This window comes from Bombus vancouverensis, chromosome 9 (assembly GCF_051014615.1).
Source record: "Bombus vancouverensis nearcticus chromosome 9, iyBomVanc1_principal, whole genome shotgun sequence".
Classification (NCBI taxonomy): Eukaryota; Metazoa; Arthropoda; class Insecta; order Hymenoptera; family Apidae; genus Bombus; species Bombus vancouverensis.
In genome coordinates this window covers 570,500-585,090 of record NC_134919.1, presented here as the reverse complement: position 1 = coordinate 585,090, position 14,591 = coordinate 570,500, and the positions used below count along the sequence as shown (strand labels likewise).

Below are 14,591 nucleotides of genomic sequence, written 5' to 3'. Positions count from 1 at the left end.
GATCATCTATTTTACCACTATATTATTATAATTATTATTTTTTCGGAAGAATCGCAATCAATCTTAATTGTTTCATTAAATTGTAGGTAAATACATGTTTTTTAAAAAAATTTATTTCTAGCTTACATATAATTTATGTCGGTCAGATTTGCATTATATTATGCATATAAAAATATATCTTCTACATACATTGAATATTAACAAACATATATATTTTATATTTTATATCTTGCGTTTCTTTTTTAAAGGTTTGCCGCAAGTATTGCCATCATTTATGTCACTATTATTAATATTCGTATGTGTATTTTCACTAGGTGCTTTTTTTGGTGTTGGACATAATCCTAATTCGGGCAATCTGAAAGAAAGTGATACACTAATATATAACGTACTTATTGCATAAATTGTAATTTATGCATTTAGTTTTAATTCAAATGAGTGTATCGATAAAATTTCAACAATTATAATGTAATAACAAACAATACATTTCATAGTCTATTACTTTATATTTATTTTGCACTATTTCTTCTGTATTTATTTTTCTGTATTTTTCTATAATTTACTAATATCATTTTACTATATTATGTTTTACTCATTTTATTAGTGAAAAATAAATGAAAAGGAGAATAATTTGTTGGAAATATCAAATCTTTAAACTTTCGTTAATCTCTTATTATATGTTAAATACGTCATTTTTATTAATTAGAAATAGCTTCTTATTTTATTAATTATAGATAAATTATTGATCAACACCAGAAATTCCGAATTAATTTCTCGATATATTTCTAATATTTCAAACAAAATTAATAAATATAACATAATTCGATCAATATAACTTTAAAACTGAAATGTATGAGTCTTAAAAAGTTCATTTTACTTACTCAACTGCATTCTCATTCGGTTCTCGAACATTTTCCGTATTTTGTACAGTACTCATATTTTGTGTTGTACAATTTTCTTTGTGTTGACTTTGCATAGCAAATTGTTGTGTTTGTGTGGAATATAAACTTCTAGAGGATATTTGTGCGGGTGGGACAATTCCATTTCTTTCATAATACTTTTTCAAATCAACCGTAACACTCTTCGTACAGTTGTATGTTTTGTATATCCCAACCAGATAATCCGCAAGTTCAAACATATTTGATCTTAAAGATATAATTATAAATTGTGCATTTTTTGTCCTTTCCTTAATATAATTTCCAACAATTGAAACATTTTTAAAATCTAAGGCAGCATCTATCTCATCCATAAAATATAAAGGAGTGGGCTTATAGTGGTGTAGTGCAAATACAAGAGCCAAAGAGCTTAAAGTCTTTTCACCACCACTAAGATTGCAAATATTTTTCCAAGATTTCTTTGGAGGTCTTACGCTAAAAGCAATTCCTTCGCTAAAGGGGTCTAAAGAATCGACCAATTCTAATTCGGCGTCACCACCTAATGTAATCATTTGATACATCTCTTTTAATTTATCAGTAATGATAGTAAAACCTGTAAGAAACTCTTGAATTTTTCGACGCCTTGCTATTTCATAAATATCTCGTATTCTATTGCGTTCAGTAGTTATTTTTTCTAAATCAGCAGCACGTTGTAAATATAATGCATCTTTTTCTTTATATTCTGCTATAAGTTGCATATTTGGAACTTCCATAGGTAACTTTTTCTTAGCTTTTTGTAAATTTCCTATAAGAACTTTTTCTTCCAATTCATTAAGTTCCTCTTCTGTTAATTCTTTCAACTCTTCCACATTTTCACCAGGTATTATTTGAAGTTTTAAGTTTGCTATTTTTCTTGTGAAATCTGGTATTTTTTGATTTAAACCCTTAATTGTATTTCTATGCTCTTTTAATTTCTGATCGAGATCTATTTTAATTGCTTTCAATTTATTCTCCCTAGCCTGCAAAATATCTAATTCTTCTTTAAAAGATGCCATAGCTTCGTCTCTTTCTAAAAGAGCTTCTGTGAATTTCTCAAGCTTTTTTAAATATTCTTTTCCTTGTTCTTCTAATTTTTGCTTTTCTTTCTGAATATCACGGAGTTTTTGTTCACAAGTACGTACATCATTTTCTAAACATTCTATTCGTTGCTCGGTTTTCTTTACATTTCTCTCAGCTGTTTTAATAGCAACTTGCAATCTGCATATTTCAGCTTTAGCTGTATCAATTGCTTTAGATAGGTCAGCTACCTTCTTTTGTTGATTTTTCACAAAACTTCCTGACAATGTATCTACTTCTTTGTTAATACGAATTACCTGATTTTCAACAGTTTTTGAATTCTTTTGCACATCTTCCAAAGTTTCCTTTGCAGAGTTCATCACTTCCTTTAGCTGTTGCACTTTTTGTGGGTTTGATATTAATTCTACAGTTCTTTTCTCTTGAACTTTAATTTGCGCCAATAACGATGGTTCTTGTTCGCTTAATGTCTTCATTTCGATGTACAACTTTTCCTTATTAACTTTCATTTCCTTTAAACCTACATTTAACATATGAATCTGATTTTCTAAAGATTGAGATCTAGCTTTAAGTTGATTGCACTCTTCATAAGTTTTATTTAAATCTGACTCTAATGTTTCAATATCTGCTATACATATTTCATTTCTCACAACTTTTTGTCCCATTCTCCCTTTCATTGCAGTTCTTCCACCTCCACTCATTGTTCCTGATAATTCTATTAATTCGCCTTTCAAAGTAACTACTCTGAAACGTTTATAACCATATGCAATACGTGTTGCTTGATCTAAATCATTTGCCACTAATGTATCTTGTAATCCATAATAAAATGCTGGTAATACTCTTTCGTCTTCAACTTGTATTAGATCAAAAAGTCTTGGAACATTCTCAGGAGTTTGTATTCTTTGTTTACATTTTGATACTAAACGCTGTTGCTTTTCTAATGGTATAAACGTTGCACGTCCAATATCGTTTTGCCGAAGAAATGTTATACATGTTTGTGCAGTTGTTACAGTATCGACTACAATGTTATCTAAGGGACCACAAGCTGTTGAAACTGCAATGTCATATTTGCTGTCTATAGCACCAAGATCACCCTACACATAAACAGATACATAAAATTCTTATTATACATATGTACTACAAAATACTTTCTCTAGAAAGAGATATATTTATAATGCACTATATATTTATTCCAAGCAATCTTCACAGCAATAAAGATGTACGTTATTCTAATTGAATAAAAATACCTTCCATTTTTTCTTGCACTTTCAAACAAACAGACAATACCCAGTTACAGGGTATTTCACTTAAATTAAATATCTAAATTATTTCCATTGCTATTGAAGATAAGAAAAAATGAGTAAGAGACATTTAAATTCCCTGAAAGTTACAATTTCCCTTGAGGATTATTCCAAGGTCGACATATTTTTTATAATTGTGATCGACAGTTGTAGTCGACATCAAGACAAGACCTTGAAATAATTTTAAACAGTATGATAGCAATATTCAGTCATTAAGTCACTATTAATTTACATACCAATCTTCCAAAAACACCAGGAATTCTACCTTCCCTTTTTTCCCTCATTAAACTGTCTATAATTTTATTCCTTGACTTATTTGCTTGCATAGCAAGTTTTTGTTCTTCAAATGAAATTCTCATCCTTTTCAGCTTTGAAGTCATTTCAATTTCCTTTGTTTTCATCTTTTTTAAATCTTGTTGTGCCTTTATTAATTCTCCTTCACTATAAGGAATTTTGTTTTCTAAGCTGTGTAGTTGTTCGTTTCGTGTCTTTAAATTATCTACTGTTAATTTTAAAGAATCTTTTAATTTTTCTAATTTTTCTTTCTCTGTTAATTCTATAGAGGTATACAGTTCTAACTCAGATTTAGCAATATCAAATGCTGCTTGTGCTTGATTAACATCCTTTCTTAAAGATATTAGCTCTTTCTCAAGTTCGGAACGGTCATTCAATAGTGGTTTAGTCTTCTTACTTAATTCAGCCATCAACTTTTCCAATACTACTTCCTCTTTTTCCTTATTTTTCGAGTGTTTGTCGACAAGTTCCTCACATTCTTGGATATCTTTTATACTTTTTTCTGGGACTTTATACAGTTCTTCTAATTTAGATTTTTCCTATAGAGAGTAATTAATTATTTATTTAATTATTTATTTATTATAATTAATAACTAGTAATAAAATTAATAAAATAAGTATCCTAATCTTTTTTATAAGGGTAATAAAATAAATTTTACTGTTTTTAAAGATGCTATGTTAGCTTTTCGTCTTTTATTTGTTTCCACTAATTCTGCATGAAGTGATTCGTCATATTTTCGAATTTTATCAAATTCTGTTGCAATTTCATCCTTGTGTTTCTGTAAATTGTTCCATGTTGCACTTTTTTCCTTAATCACTTTCTCTTTCTGCTCTTTATCATGATCAATTTCTTCCATTTTGTTTACAAGATCTGATAAATCTTTATCCATTTCATTAATTTTATTTTCCTGTTCCACAATTTCTTTTGATGTTTCAAATCTAAAAAAATTTGTTGTCAAACTCAAGCACAGTATAGTTTTCAAAATAGTTTACCTTTGATAACAATAAAGTTGATGCTGTAATTTCGTAATTGCATTTTCTAATTGCAAGTATTGAATAGCTTCTTGCATGGGTTCTTCAAGAGCTGCTTTTTCTTTTTCAACAATTTTGAGGCGGTTCAATTTCTCCACCCTATGTTCTGATAAAAGTTCTATTTTGTTTGATAGTTTTTCTAATGGTTCTTTATAACGAACTGTTCCAATTATATCTTCCAAAAACTCAAGCATACCAGTATCATTTTCATTTTGTGCCTTAGGCTTCATCATTGCTATTTGTTCAACTTCTCCCTAATAATATAATATAATGTAATATAGCGTAAAGTAATAAAAAGTTATATATTGTAAAGTAATAGATAATAAAATGCATACCTGCAAAATTAGAAAGCGATTGTGATCTAAATCTACACCATAAGATCTTAAAAGTTTTGCAATCTCTTTGAACTGTACTTTTTTTTTATTTAGTTCATAATAAGATGAATTATCTTTAAATGCTGTCCGCGATATAACAAATTCACTGTTTGGCACTATATCATAATCCATTTGCAACTGGAAAATAGAGAGAAATAACATTACTAATTCATAAAACTTGATAAAAGATAATCTTTTCTAATATGTAATATACCTTATCAATTATTTTTTGGAAATATACAGATACTGTACAGCTATTAACATCTTGATATTCATTCGAGTTATGTATTAAAACTGATATCTTTTTTGATCTAATCTTAGATGCTCTATACCCAAATACAAATAACATTGAATCTATAACATTGCTTTTACCACTACCATTTGGCCCAACAATTGCTGAAAAACACTATAAACAAAGAAAATTGGTAAATCGATACTGTGGCTTCCAGTTTATCAATAATTCTTATTGAAACTTTTTAGTTATCTAATATTTACCTTGTGAAATGGGCCAATAACTTGTGTACCTCCGTAACTTTTGAAATTTTCATTAACAATCTTAGTGATCATTAATCTAGGGCCATTAGCATCAACTTCGTTAATTACTTTAAGAGGTGGTGGTATATATATATCATCATCCACCTTTATTCCACCTTTTTCATCTTCGTGTAAAACATTCTCTTCACTAATTTCCATATTGTCTTCAGGAAAACTTTCATTAATACGATTTTCCTCGACCATCCTATTTCTCAATCTATAATATATTTTTCATCCGCAACACAATCTACATTAAAAGATGTAAATTCATACTGTAGAATGATGGAGGTTAGATACATATCGATATTCAAAAGATGAAAAATGCATGTGTTACTAATTGATTATATATTTTCCACAAATTAGTAATCTAGTCCAAACTAATTAAATAACTTATTATATAAAAAAACAGGACGAAGGAGGATTTATATCAATCTTCTATATATACATGTCACATCTTTGTAAAAACTTACGCTTGATATTATCATAGAAACCACAAATACACTTCCCAAATTAAATTTTAGTTCATATTACAATACAATTCACCATGATTTTGTTTCTAAATACATGTATTAACACTTTTTGTTTAACATAGTAAATAAAATACATTTGAAAGTAACGAATCAAAGGACGCCGTACTAAATTCAAATTTAAATCCTAACGTACAAATAATCAATTGCAACATTCTTTATGAACAAAATATGAGAGCTATGTATGTTATAACGAATATGATGCATATTATAAACGTATATGTACATATATACAAATATATAATATAAATCGGATTTAAAATGCAATTTTAATTACAAAATTGTTATAGCCATACATGTATTATATGTGTCCATTATGTTAAATCTGGTTACATACATTATGATCTTCAAATAAGTCTTATAAGTTAATATTAAGTAATTATAAACTAACAAACATAATAATCATAAACATATATAAGTTATAAGAATACAGTAATAGAAGCGTCAGTTCAATAGTTGCATTCACTGATTAGTAAGTGTATATACATTTGCTACAACACATTAGTAAAAGTAGAATTGAGCGTTTCTGGCAGCGTATTGTAGTACCCGCCTGACCTACGGCGCGACAGCCGAATAAAATAAGACCTAATTTAAACCTAATTCTTGTCTTTTGTTTATAGTTTATATAGGTTCAAGTTAAGTGTAATTTTATTTGGCTGCATCAATAGCTTTTTGCAAAAGTCATACATGATTACAGATTTTGTACTTTCATTGAATCTTTTGCGATGCGAAAAAATATTACTTGGATTTGTTTAAACAACTGCTTATAAAAAATATATAATATGTAACAACATTCGTAAATAAATAATTCCTCGTTGTAAAATTTAAGTGTAGGATATGAATGTGTATTCAGGCCCCGGAAAATTTCTGAACCCGGCCCCGCAAAAGGTCACGCCGCCCCTGTATGTACTTCAGACACAAATGTTTCAAAATTGAATGATAGGAGTGATATACTTATTAAGGTCGCTGAATTTATTTCTTCGCTCTCCAGAAAGATATCGGAGAATAAATATAGTGCCCTATTTAAAAAACTGATTATCTTGCAGTCTCGTAAAAAGAAAATGACAACCAGAAAAACTATTTTCATCGTTGCGTGAAGCCCTTAAAATAGTGTAATTTTATTCTGAAGTTCTTTCACAAAATAATAAATAAAGACAATATTTAGGTGATTCCATTTAGCTGAGTTATTCTATATGTTATATTCTGTTTCATTGTATATAATATTATGTATGAGGGTTAAAATAATAAGAGGAAAGATCGAACTATACAGACTCCGTGGCGCAACGGTAGCGCGTCTGACTCCAGATCAGAAGGTTGCGTGTTCAAATCACGTCGGGGTCAATTCGTATACTTCATTTTTAACCTTTTTCTTTAAGAAAAATTATTTTTTTAAACATGTTAAAAATCAAGTATATTTTTACATTAAAAGATTAAGGTCACATAAAATAATAAGTTAATTAGAATAATTATTATATACATATATAACCCTTACTCTATTTGTTTACATTCAATGCTGTGAAGTATAGAATACAGCATATATCATTATACCAAACATTATATGTATGCATAGAATGTGTTATATGTAAACACTACAGAATGAGATTGATTATCATTTTTCTACACTTTCAGACATGTTTATAAATTTCTATAAATAACGTAATAAAATAATCTTGATTATCTTAATTAGAATCAAGACGTGAATAAAGCTAACCTTCTTCCTTTTCATCCGTGTAATTTAACGCATAACAAGTTTTACGAAACCAAAAGAAATGGGCAAAGAAAATGATTCTGATAATACAAAAAAAAGGAGAAAATCAGTTAGTGGAAATTCTGGAATATCTTTGAAAGATGGAGATATATATAAGGTAATATCACTTTATACAGGAATTTCCTTCAATTTTCAAGTATCTATTCTTCATATTTAGGTTATAATTAGTTATGAAGAAAAGGAAGCTATAGAACGTTTACCAGAAAATGATTCTGAAAGTTTTCTATCTACCTGTGATAATATACGTGCGGCTATGAATAAAATTGCAAAATTAAAAACCACTGGGGATGTAAACGTTTGTATATCAATCAAGGAGAAACTAAATTTCATTAGAAAAATAAATGCAATTTAATAAGTTTAAATTTCATACTTTTAGGCTAAAGATGAAATACATGAACTTCAGATTCAGACATCATTAGCATTTATTGAACTAAAAAAATTGAATAGAATGGAAAAATTTCGTACAAAATTTGCAAGAGATTCTCTTATATCTTCAAAAAGTTCTGTCGATAGCAGACATTTACATTTACAAAACCTGTTATATGAAGTAATGCACTTAAAGAAAGAAGTTGTTAAATGTCTTCAATTCAAGTAATTGTTGTTTATTTAAAATTCTTTTAATTTAGTTTTAGACTTAATGTAATTGATATATAATGTGTATATGTATATATTAATATATAGGTCTAAAGATGAATTGATACAACTTGTATCAGAAGAAGAATTTTACAAGGAAGCACCTGAAAATATTTCTAGGCTGGTATGAAATAAATTTAAATTAAAGTTATCTTTGTTTACATATCTATATAAGATGATGTTGCAGGAAATAACAAAACATAATCCTCATCAACTAAGACTAGCACGCCTAGAATGGGAATTAACGCAAAGAAAACAACTAGCCGCTTTGTGTGATGAATTGACAGAGAATAAAAAGGCAGTAGCATTGAGTATCGAATCAAAACAAACTCGACTTGATAATCTTGCTCCACAACTTCGCACTATATTAGAAGTATTTTTGACATTTTTGTAGAGCATAGTTTTTTATTCATAATTGAACTAAAATCACCATTAATCTTTCCAGGCAAGCAAGCCATTACAAGAAAGCCTTGGTTTGTTGTTGGATAAAGTTAGACAAGAACATCATAAAGCGACATTACTTGCATCACCACTGTATGTTCTTTATGCAAAGGCATCTGCATACAGAGATGCATATGGTATCACTTTTTTTATTGCCCAAGTATTTTATATTTTATTGCTTTATTTTTGATGAGATTTTTCTTCCAGATAATTCTATAATAGTAAAAGTAGAAGGTGATGAAGAAGAAGCAAAGCGTGCAAATAATCAGGATGGATTACAAGAATCTGATTCAGATGCTGAAACTGTTTCTGAAAATGTTACAGAAGAAACACCTGTACATAAAAAAAGACATCATAGGTTATCTAGAGAAGCTAGGCAAGAAGAGAAAAGAACAAAACTGTTACAAAGGCATCCTTTAAACGTAAAGATAATTATTAAATTGAAAAGTTAGTATTCACAAAAATTAATAGATAATTATAAACTGAAATAGAATATATTAAAACACAAATTTTCAGATGAAATAAAGCTGACATTGCAATTTTATTACATGATGTCTCTGAAAGTTGTAACTGTGGAATCAAAATTAAAAACTGATGGTATTATGGGCATTAGTACAGGGTATATCGTATTTTATACACTACATCATTTATAGTGCAAATATTGTTGTTGCTTTTTTATTATAGTTGGCTACAAATTCTCTTTGTTTTTTTTTTAATAGAGATATGCTTATATCAGAATCGATTTTACGGGAATTATATCCACGAGATTTAGGATTAGAGAGCCCAAATCCTGCTAATTATTATCAATTGAATCGACATAATTTAGGCCAATTTTCATCACTTGGATTAGGAATCCCATATAAATGGGCACAAAGAATGGCTGGATTACATTTTATTTCACTGGATACGAGAGAGCAAAAAGTATAAAAATTTTAATATAATATACACGTATTGATACATCGCGTTTATTACATAAATTATTTTCGAGTAATCTATATATTAATATTTTACAGTTTACGAGTTGCGAAATAACACAAGATAGTGTTGAATGTGTGTTGAGAGAAATCAAAAGACGTGTAATAGCAAGATTAGAGTTATGTACGGAGATTAGACAATTAGAATGCGGAAACTTCCCAAATTTTACTACTAATAACGATATTTTACCACAAAAACTTAGTACAATTTTACAAAGATTCTCAACAATTTCATGGAGTAATTATTGTAATAGCGTAAATCCCATTTTTCAAGAACAAGGATTAGTATCTTCGTTGGACATCTTTTATGAGGCTGTACTTCGTCGGGGCAATAGTAAGATATAGAATTATTTAATACATAAATCTTTCTTTTATATTATTCATTAATCCATTCATGATTCATTAAACTTACAATATTTGTTTTAGATGAATTAATTGCAAGAATAGCTATAAAACCAGATTATCCAAAAATAGCACCGGTATTTAATATAAGTATAAATCCTATAGTACCTGCATCTGTAGATATTTTAAGAGATATTGAAAGGGAAGTAAATGTCATGTGGATAAAACCGCCGACATTATCTGCACAACTTCAGCGATTACGAGCATGTTTCGACATTTATTTGGAATCTGAAACTATTATACCAAAAGAAAAGATCTTCTTTCACCCTGTAAAAGGTCGTATTCGTGCTAGACCATATAAATATTTAGAGTTAGGCGGTGGAATTTTTATTCATCGTTAATCTAATACAATACAACATGATATATACGAATACATTTTTGCAAAATACGTTTTATTGTCTATACAGTAATAGGTACTTAAATGCCAATAGAATCATTCCGCTTAAATTCTACTACTTTCCACTGCTCTATGTCTCGAGAGCGCAGCATAACCCAATCTATATATTATAAATAAAATATTAGACATCAGGTAGCATTTCACGTCTTACTAGATTTCTTTTTTTCCTTATCAAAGGGGTCAAAAGTTCATGGCTATTCCTGGAGTAAAATCGATGCCTGTTATAAAAAAATTACAATGTGAACTCCCGATTCATTGAAATTTAAGTATTTACTACTATATTATTTATTTTTTTATTTATGATTATAAAGGATAACTAAACAAAAGATTTCAAGTCAAAGATAGAGTAATTGGATATGTTAAGCCAGAATCCACCAAGAAGTATGCTTGCAGTTTATGTTTTAATTTTTTATTCTCTCTACAAAGCTTGTTACTTTCTTTCCTTAACATAATATTATTTACTTTTATATAATTATAATATTCCCAAAAGTTACTGATTTTAGCACATGATTCAGGAATCTGAAATAATTTGTTTGGAATATCATTGCAATAACATAAACTATATTTGTTTTATTTTGTTTCTTACATTAGTATCAGTACATTCATTATGTACTGTATTTTGTATAAAATATTTCTTCAAGTTAAAAAATAAAGGTTCCAAATTGGAGCATATTTTAATTATTTCAAGAATTGTGCAACCTTTTTCCATAAGTCTTTGTAAATGCTAAAAATAAAAAGCATTATTATACCATAAAAGTGCAGGAAAATAATTATAATAAAAAACATATGTTTTCTTACTTTTAATACTTCATTGCTTTTAATAGCCAATTTTTTCAACTGTACAGAATTTATCATTTGAGTTATAGTTAATTCATATTTAATATTTTTGTATTTTTCCTTTATTTTTATATCTGTTATTTGGAGTTTTGCAATTTTTTCATTTCTTTTTTGTGATAATATGTGTACATTGCCTTTTAATCTTTCAATAATACTTTGTAACTGTAAGCATACTTTCGGATACCGCAATATACACATTCGATCAATGTTATCTTGTTCTTTTAAATACTCATACTGTATTCTTTTGTTTTCAACTATTCTTTGATATTCATTTATTATTCTATATAACTGTTCCCAGAATTTTTCTATGTTTGAAAAAGACTGATGCAGAAGATTTGATGTCATATCTTCCTCCTAGCATATTTAATAAAATCATTTACAAAATTTTAATTAATAACTTCCTATATAGTAAATTAATATTATTACCAAGTACAAAATATTAAAAATATTAACAGCATTGTATGTTTTTCTTATAGTTTGTGTATGATTAAAAATTGTACTTTTTCTGCTTATATTATTAGAAATTTCCTTATAGCACTGTTCCATGTGATTTCTCAATTCAGTTAACTCTACCATATTATTTGTGTTAGTATTATTAAATGTACATGTATCATGTAACTCTGTCAATTTTTGTTTGTATTTCCCTATATAATATTAAAAGAAAGATTATGAATTTATATGAATTTGAAAATAAACATAAGAAATAACGATATTATAGATTCATAATTTTTATACAAATAGTTATGAAAATACCAATTATATTATTGATTAATAAAATATGTGTTTCTTGAAGTTTTTTGTGATCTGCATCTGCTATTTTTAATTCATTATATAAATAAGAAATTGTTGCATCCTTAGTTCTTATTGCTCTACCAAAAGTTGTATGAAGATGTGTTACATCTTTATGAAGTTCCTTACATTTTATTTGTCGCAAAACATACCTCCACTTTTCATTAATTTTGGCAATATTTAATTTTGAAAATACCTCTTCGCGTTTTAATTTATTCTGTAATAATTTAAATTTAAAATGCTATAATAAGAAAATTTAATAAATTATATCTTATACCTTAGTAAAAATAGCGATTAATTGTTGTTTACGCCTTTTGGTTTCTAACTCAAATTCAAGTCTATGTTGCATATAACGTACACGTTCCTCTTCGTTCATTCGAGCAAACTTACTACTTTTATTTTTTCTTCTTCTTAACATTTTTAACTAATGTTTCTTTCGAAAACATACAACCATTAATTAATCACTTTATGTATGTAGTACATTTATTATGTAACAAACTAATAACATATAAATAAATGTACTTGCTGCATGCAATACTTTAATAACAAAGGTGTATGTAATTTATATAAGGTAACCTTCCACTTAAAAAGCACATATAGTAATATGTTTGATCAATAGCAGCATCAAAATCTAGTATCAGAGATGAATAGGCTAGTATCTGTTGTTCGGGTATTTCTTGTCTGTTCATTGTGATGATATTGTTACAAGTAATAGTTTCTGTATCTTCTCTAGTAGTAGACTTCAGTCATTTTCTTTTAAATGGTTTAATACTACCTGTTTTACAAAATAATTAAAAAATATGGTTGAAACTTTTTTGAGAAGAATGATTTTTCTTAAAATATCTTTCTGCGTGAAGTTTTTATAAAGTTTTTTGTAGCCTCACCATAAATTAAATCAATTCAATATTTTTTTTTTTTTTTCGTTATTATGGCGTGATAAGAAAAATATCGAATAATGCTTTCCTCCGGCATTGTCCTATCATTGGGTTAGTTTTTTTCAATCCGGCAACCATAAGGAGGCCGGTAATGCTTCCATAAGATGGGAACAATTATTTTTTTATAATACATTGTTAATCTAATCAAGTTTAGAAATAGAATTAGACGGAGGTAGCGTAACGTCGATTCACATCAGAGACCAGGCCACACACCGCAGACAGGGTGGCACCCAGATGTCTGGACATTCTTGGTGCGTACCCTCAATAGTCTCAAGTACCCACCAGGGGTCTTGGCATTTTCATAGTTAAGGTCCTTCGGACCAAGCGAGTATTTCTTGTCTTAGATTTCCCTTTACGTTTATTGTCTACCACGTGTTAGCCTAGAAAGTTGGTTTCCTTCACATCTGATATGTTCCGTTAGCAACTTTCTCGCGAGGGCGGCCAAAGTTCTTCCTGGTCCACCAACCGTCTTATTATCCAATCGGAGACGGTGTCTACTGCCCTCACTTCCTTAACCAAAATTGTCATCAACAAATCCGATAGTCCCGTGTCCTTAGACACACCTACCCCTAGCCTTCCTCAGACATAGTATCGCCAGAAAAACTTACTTATTCTGTATCCTTAGAATAGTCAACATATCTTTACCGGTCTGTACCCTTATAATAGTCGCGTACTTAACGTATCGTTGTAACTGTCTTACATAACGTGGTTGGAGTGAATTGTGATTTATGTTAATTCAGTGTGTGTTACATTGTGATTGCTGAATTCATAATAAAGTTTAATTAAAACAAAATTAATAATTGTGTTATGTCTCAGCTATTTTATTTCATCAACCAACCCTTAAGTTTACGTGACAGTAGCAACGCATATGCCTCAGACATCTTAAACAAATGAATAATATCATCACAATTTCTAAGGGCTCATCGCCCTGGAAAACAATCTAATCCCTCGAAAACCCGTTCCAACCCATGCCTGTATTCTCCACAAACAACCTTCACAAACAAAGATAAAGCAGAAATACTAGCAAATCACTTCGATCAGCTACATACAATAAAAAGCAATCAATGCAACGGTAAAAAGCTTCCTTGAAAACACTACCGCTGAAAACATCAGCGGATGGATAAATCACATTATCCTTTGCAAAAAGCTCACGTTACACTCGAACAGCTGAAATTGCACAAAGCATCTGGTCCCTAACAAAATACATAATATATTATTTAAAAATCTATCCAAAAAATGCATAGTTTGGTTCACATATATCCCAAATGGTATGTTCAAACTGAGAAATTTCCTAACGAAATGGAAAATGGTGATAATAACATAGCATTGAAACCAGGTAAAGATAAAGCAAAACCTTCAAGCTACAAATAAATTAATTTATTGCCCAAACCAAATGAGATAAAAAGTC

General features: G+C 28.8%; 3 protein-coding genes and 1 non-coding gene across 5 annotated transcripts; 2 read left to right on the top strand and 2 right to left on the bottom strand.

Annotated features, from left to right (window-relative positions):
• Nucleotides 1-91: 91 nt before the first annotated feature.
• glu (structural maintenance of chromosomes 4-like protein gluon) lies at nucleotides 92-6,130 on the bottom strand. Of its 2 annotated transcripts, XM_033340173.2 has the most exons (9): nucleotides 5,951-6,130; nucleotides 5,442-5,727; nucleotides 5,161-5,352; nucleotides 4,908-5,084; nucleotides 4,534-4,826; nucleotides 4,200-4,479; nucleotides 3,484-4,080; nucleotides 879-3,040; nucleotides 92-355 (listed from the first exon to the last, which is right to left on the bottom strand). In XM_033340173.2, exons 2-9 carry the CDS (start codon nucleotides 5,682-5,684, stop codon nucleotides 223-225), a joined length of 4,077 nt encoding a protein of 1,358 aa, XP_033196064.2. In that variant the 5' UTR covers nucleotides 5,685-5,727; nucleotides 5,951-6,130; the 3' UTR covers nucleotides 92-222. The 2 variants fall into 2 exon arrangements, with proteins under 2 accessions (XP_033196064.2, XP_076477477.1); XM_076621362.1 differs by lacking the exon at nucleotides 5,951-6,130 and having other exon boundaries at nucleotides 5,442-5,918.
• A 1,146-nt stretch (nucleotides 6,131-7,276) lies between these two features.
• Nucleotides 7,277-7,348, top strand: TRNAW-CCA (transfer RNA tryptophan (anticodon CCA)). Its single transcript has one exon. It is a non-coding gene; the product is annotated as a tRNA-Trp (tRNA).
• A 216-nt stretch (nucleotides 7,349-7,564) lies between these two features.
• On the top strand, nucleotides 7,565-10,613 carry thoc5 (THO complex subunit 5). The gene is made up of 11 exons (XM_033340196.2): nucleotides 7,565-7,872; nucleotides 7,933-8,070; nucleotides 8,152-8,366; nucleotides 8,457-8,532; nucleotides 8,596-8,781; nucleotides 8,854-8,986; nucleotides 9,057-9,296; nucleotides 9,366-9,468; nucleotides 9,569-9,770; nucleotides 9,863-10,157; nucleotides 10,250-10,613. The coding sequence occupies exons 1-11, from the start codon at nucleotides 7,777-7,779 to the stop codon at nucleotides 10,564-10,566; spliced, it is 2,001 nt and encodes a 666-aa protein (XP_033196087.1). The 5' UTR covers nucleotides 7,565-7,776; the 3' UTR covers nucleotides 10,567-10,613.
• A 149-nt stretch (nucleotides 10,614-10,762) lies between these two features.
• LOC117159951 (dynein regulatory complex subunit 2) lies at nucleotides 10,763-12,979 on the bottom strand. Its single transcript, XM_076621410.1, has 6 exons — nucleotides 12,526-12,979; nucleotides 12,213-12,465; nucleotides 11,886-12,103; nucleotides 11,421-11,813; nucleotides 11,209-11,346; nucleotides 10,763-11,141 (listed from the first exon to the last, which is right to left on the bottom strand). The coding sequence occupies exons 1-6, from the start codon at nucleotides 12,664-12,666 to the stop codon at nucleotides 10,953-10,955; spliced, it is 1,332 nt and encodes a 443-aa protein (XP_076477525.1). The 5' UTR covers nucleotides 12,667-12,979; the 3' UTR covers nucleotides 10,763-10,952.
• Between the last annotated feature and the right edge of the window lie 1,612 nt (nucleotides 12,980-14,591).

Bases quoted from the DNA above. Each gene is read 5' to 3' on its own strand.
- glu (XM_033340173.2), bottom strand. From the start codon at position 5,684: ATGGTCGAGGAAAATCGTATTAATGAAAGTTTTCCTGAAGACAATATG. The intron at 4,480-4,533 runs GTAAACTATTTT...AAATTTTTTTAG, and splicing joins CAACTTTATTGTTATCAAAG to ATTTGAAACATCAAAAGAAA. The intron at 4,081-4,199 runs GTAAAATTTATT...TACTCTCTATAG, and splicing joins ACATAGCATCTTTAAAAACA to GAAAAATCTAAATTAGAAGA.
- thoc5 (XM_033340196.2), top strand. From the start codon at position 7,777: ATGGGCAAAGAAAATGATTCTGATAATACAAAAAAAAGGAGAAAATCA. The intron at 8,367-8,456 runs GTAATTGTTGTT...ATTAATATATAG, and splicing joins GTTAAATGTCTTCAATTCAA to GTCTAAAGATGAATTGATAC. The intron at 9,771-9,862 runs GTATAAAAATTT...AATATTTTACAG, and splicing joins TGGATACGAGAGAGCAAAAA to TTTACGAGTTGCGAAATAAC.
- LOC117159951 (XM_076621410.1), bottom strand. From the start codon at position 12,666: ATGTTAAGAAGAAGAAAAAATAAAAGTAGTAAGTTTGCTCGAATGAAC. The intron at 12,104-12,212 runs GTATTTTCATAA...AATATTATATAG, and splicing joins ATTAATCAATAATATAATTG to GGAAATACAAACAAAAATTG. The intron at 11,347-11,420 runs GTAAGAAAACAT...TTTTATTTTTAG, and splicing joins AAAGCAATGAAGTATTAAAA to CATTTACAAAGACTTATGGA.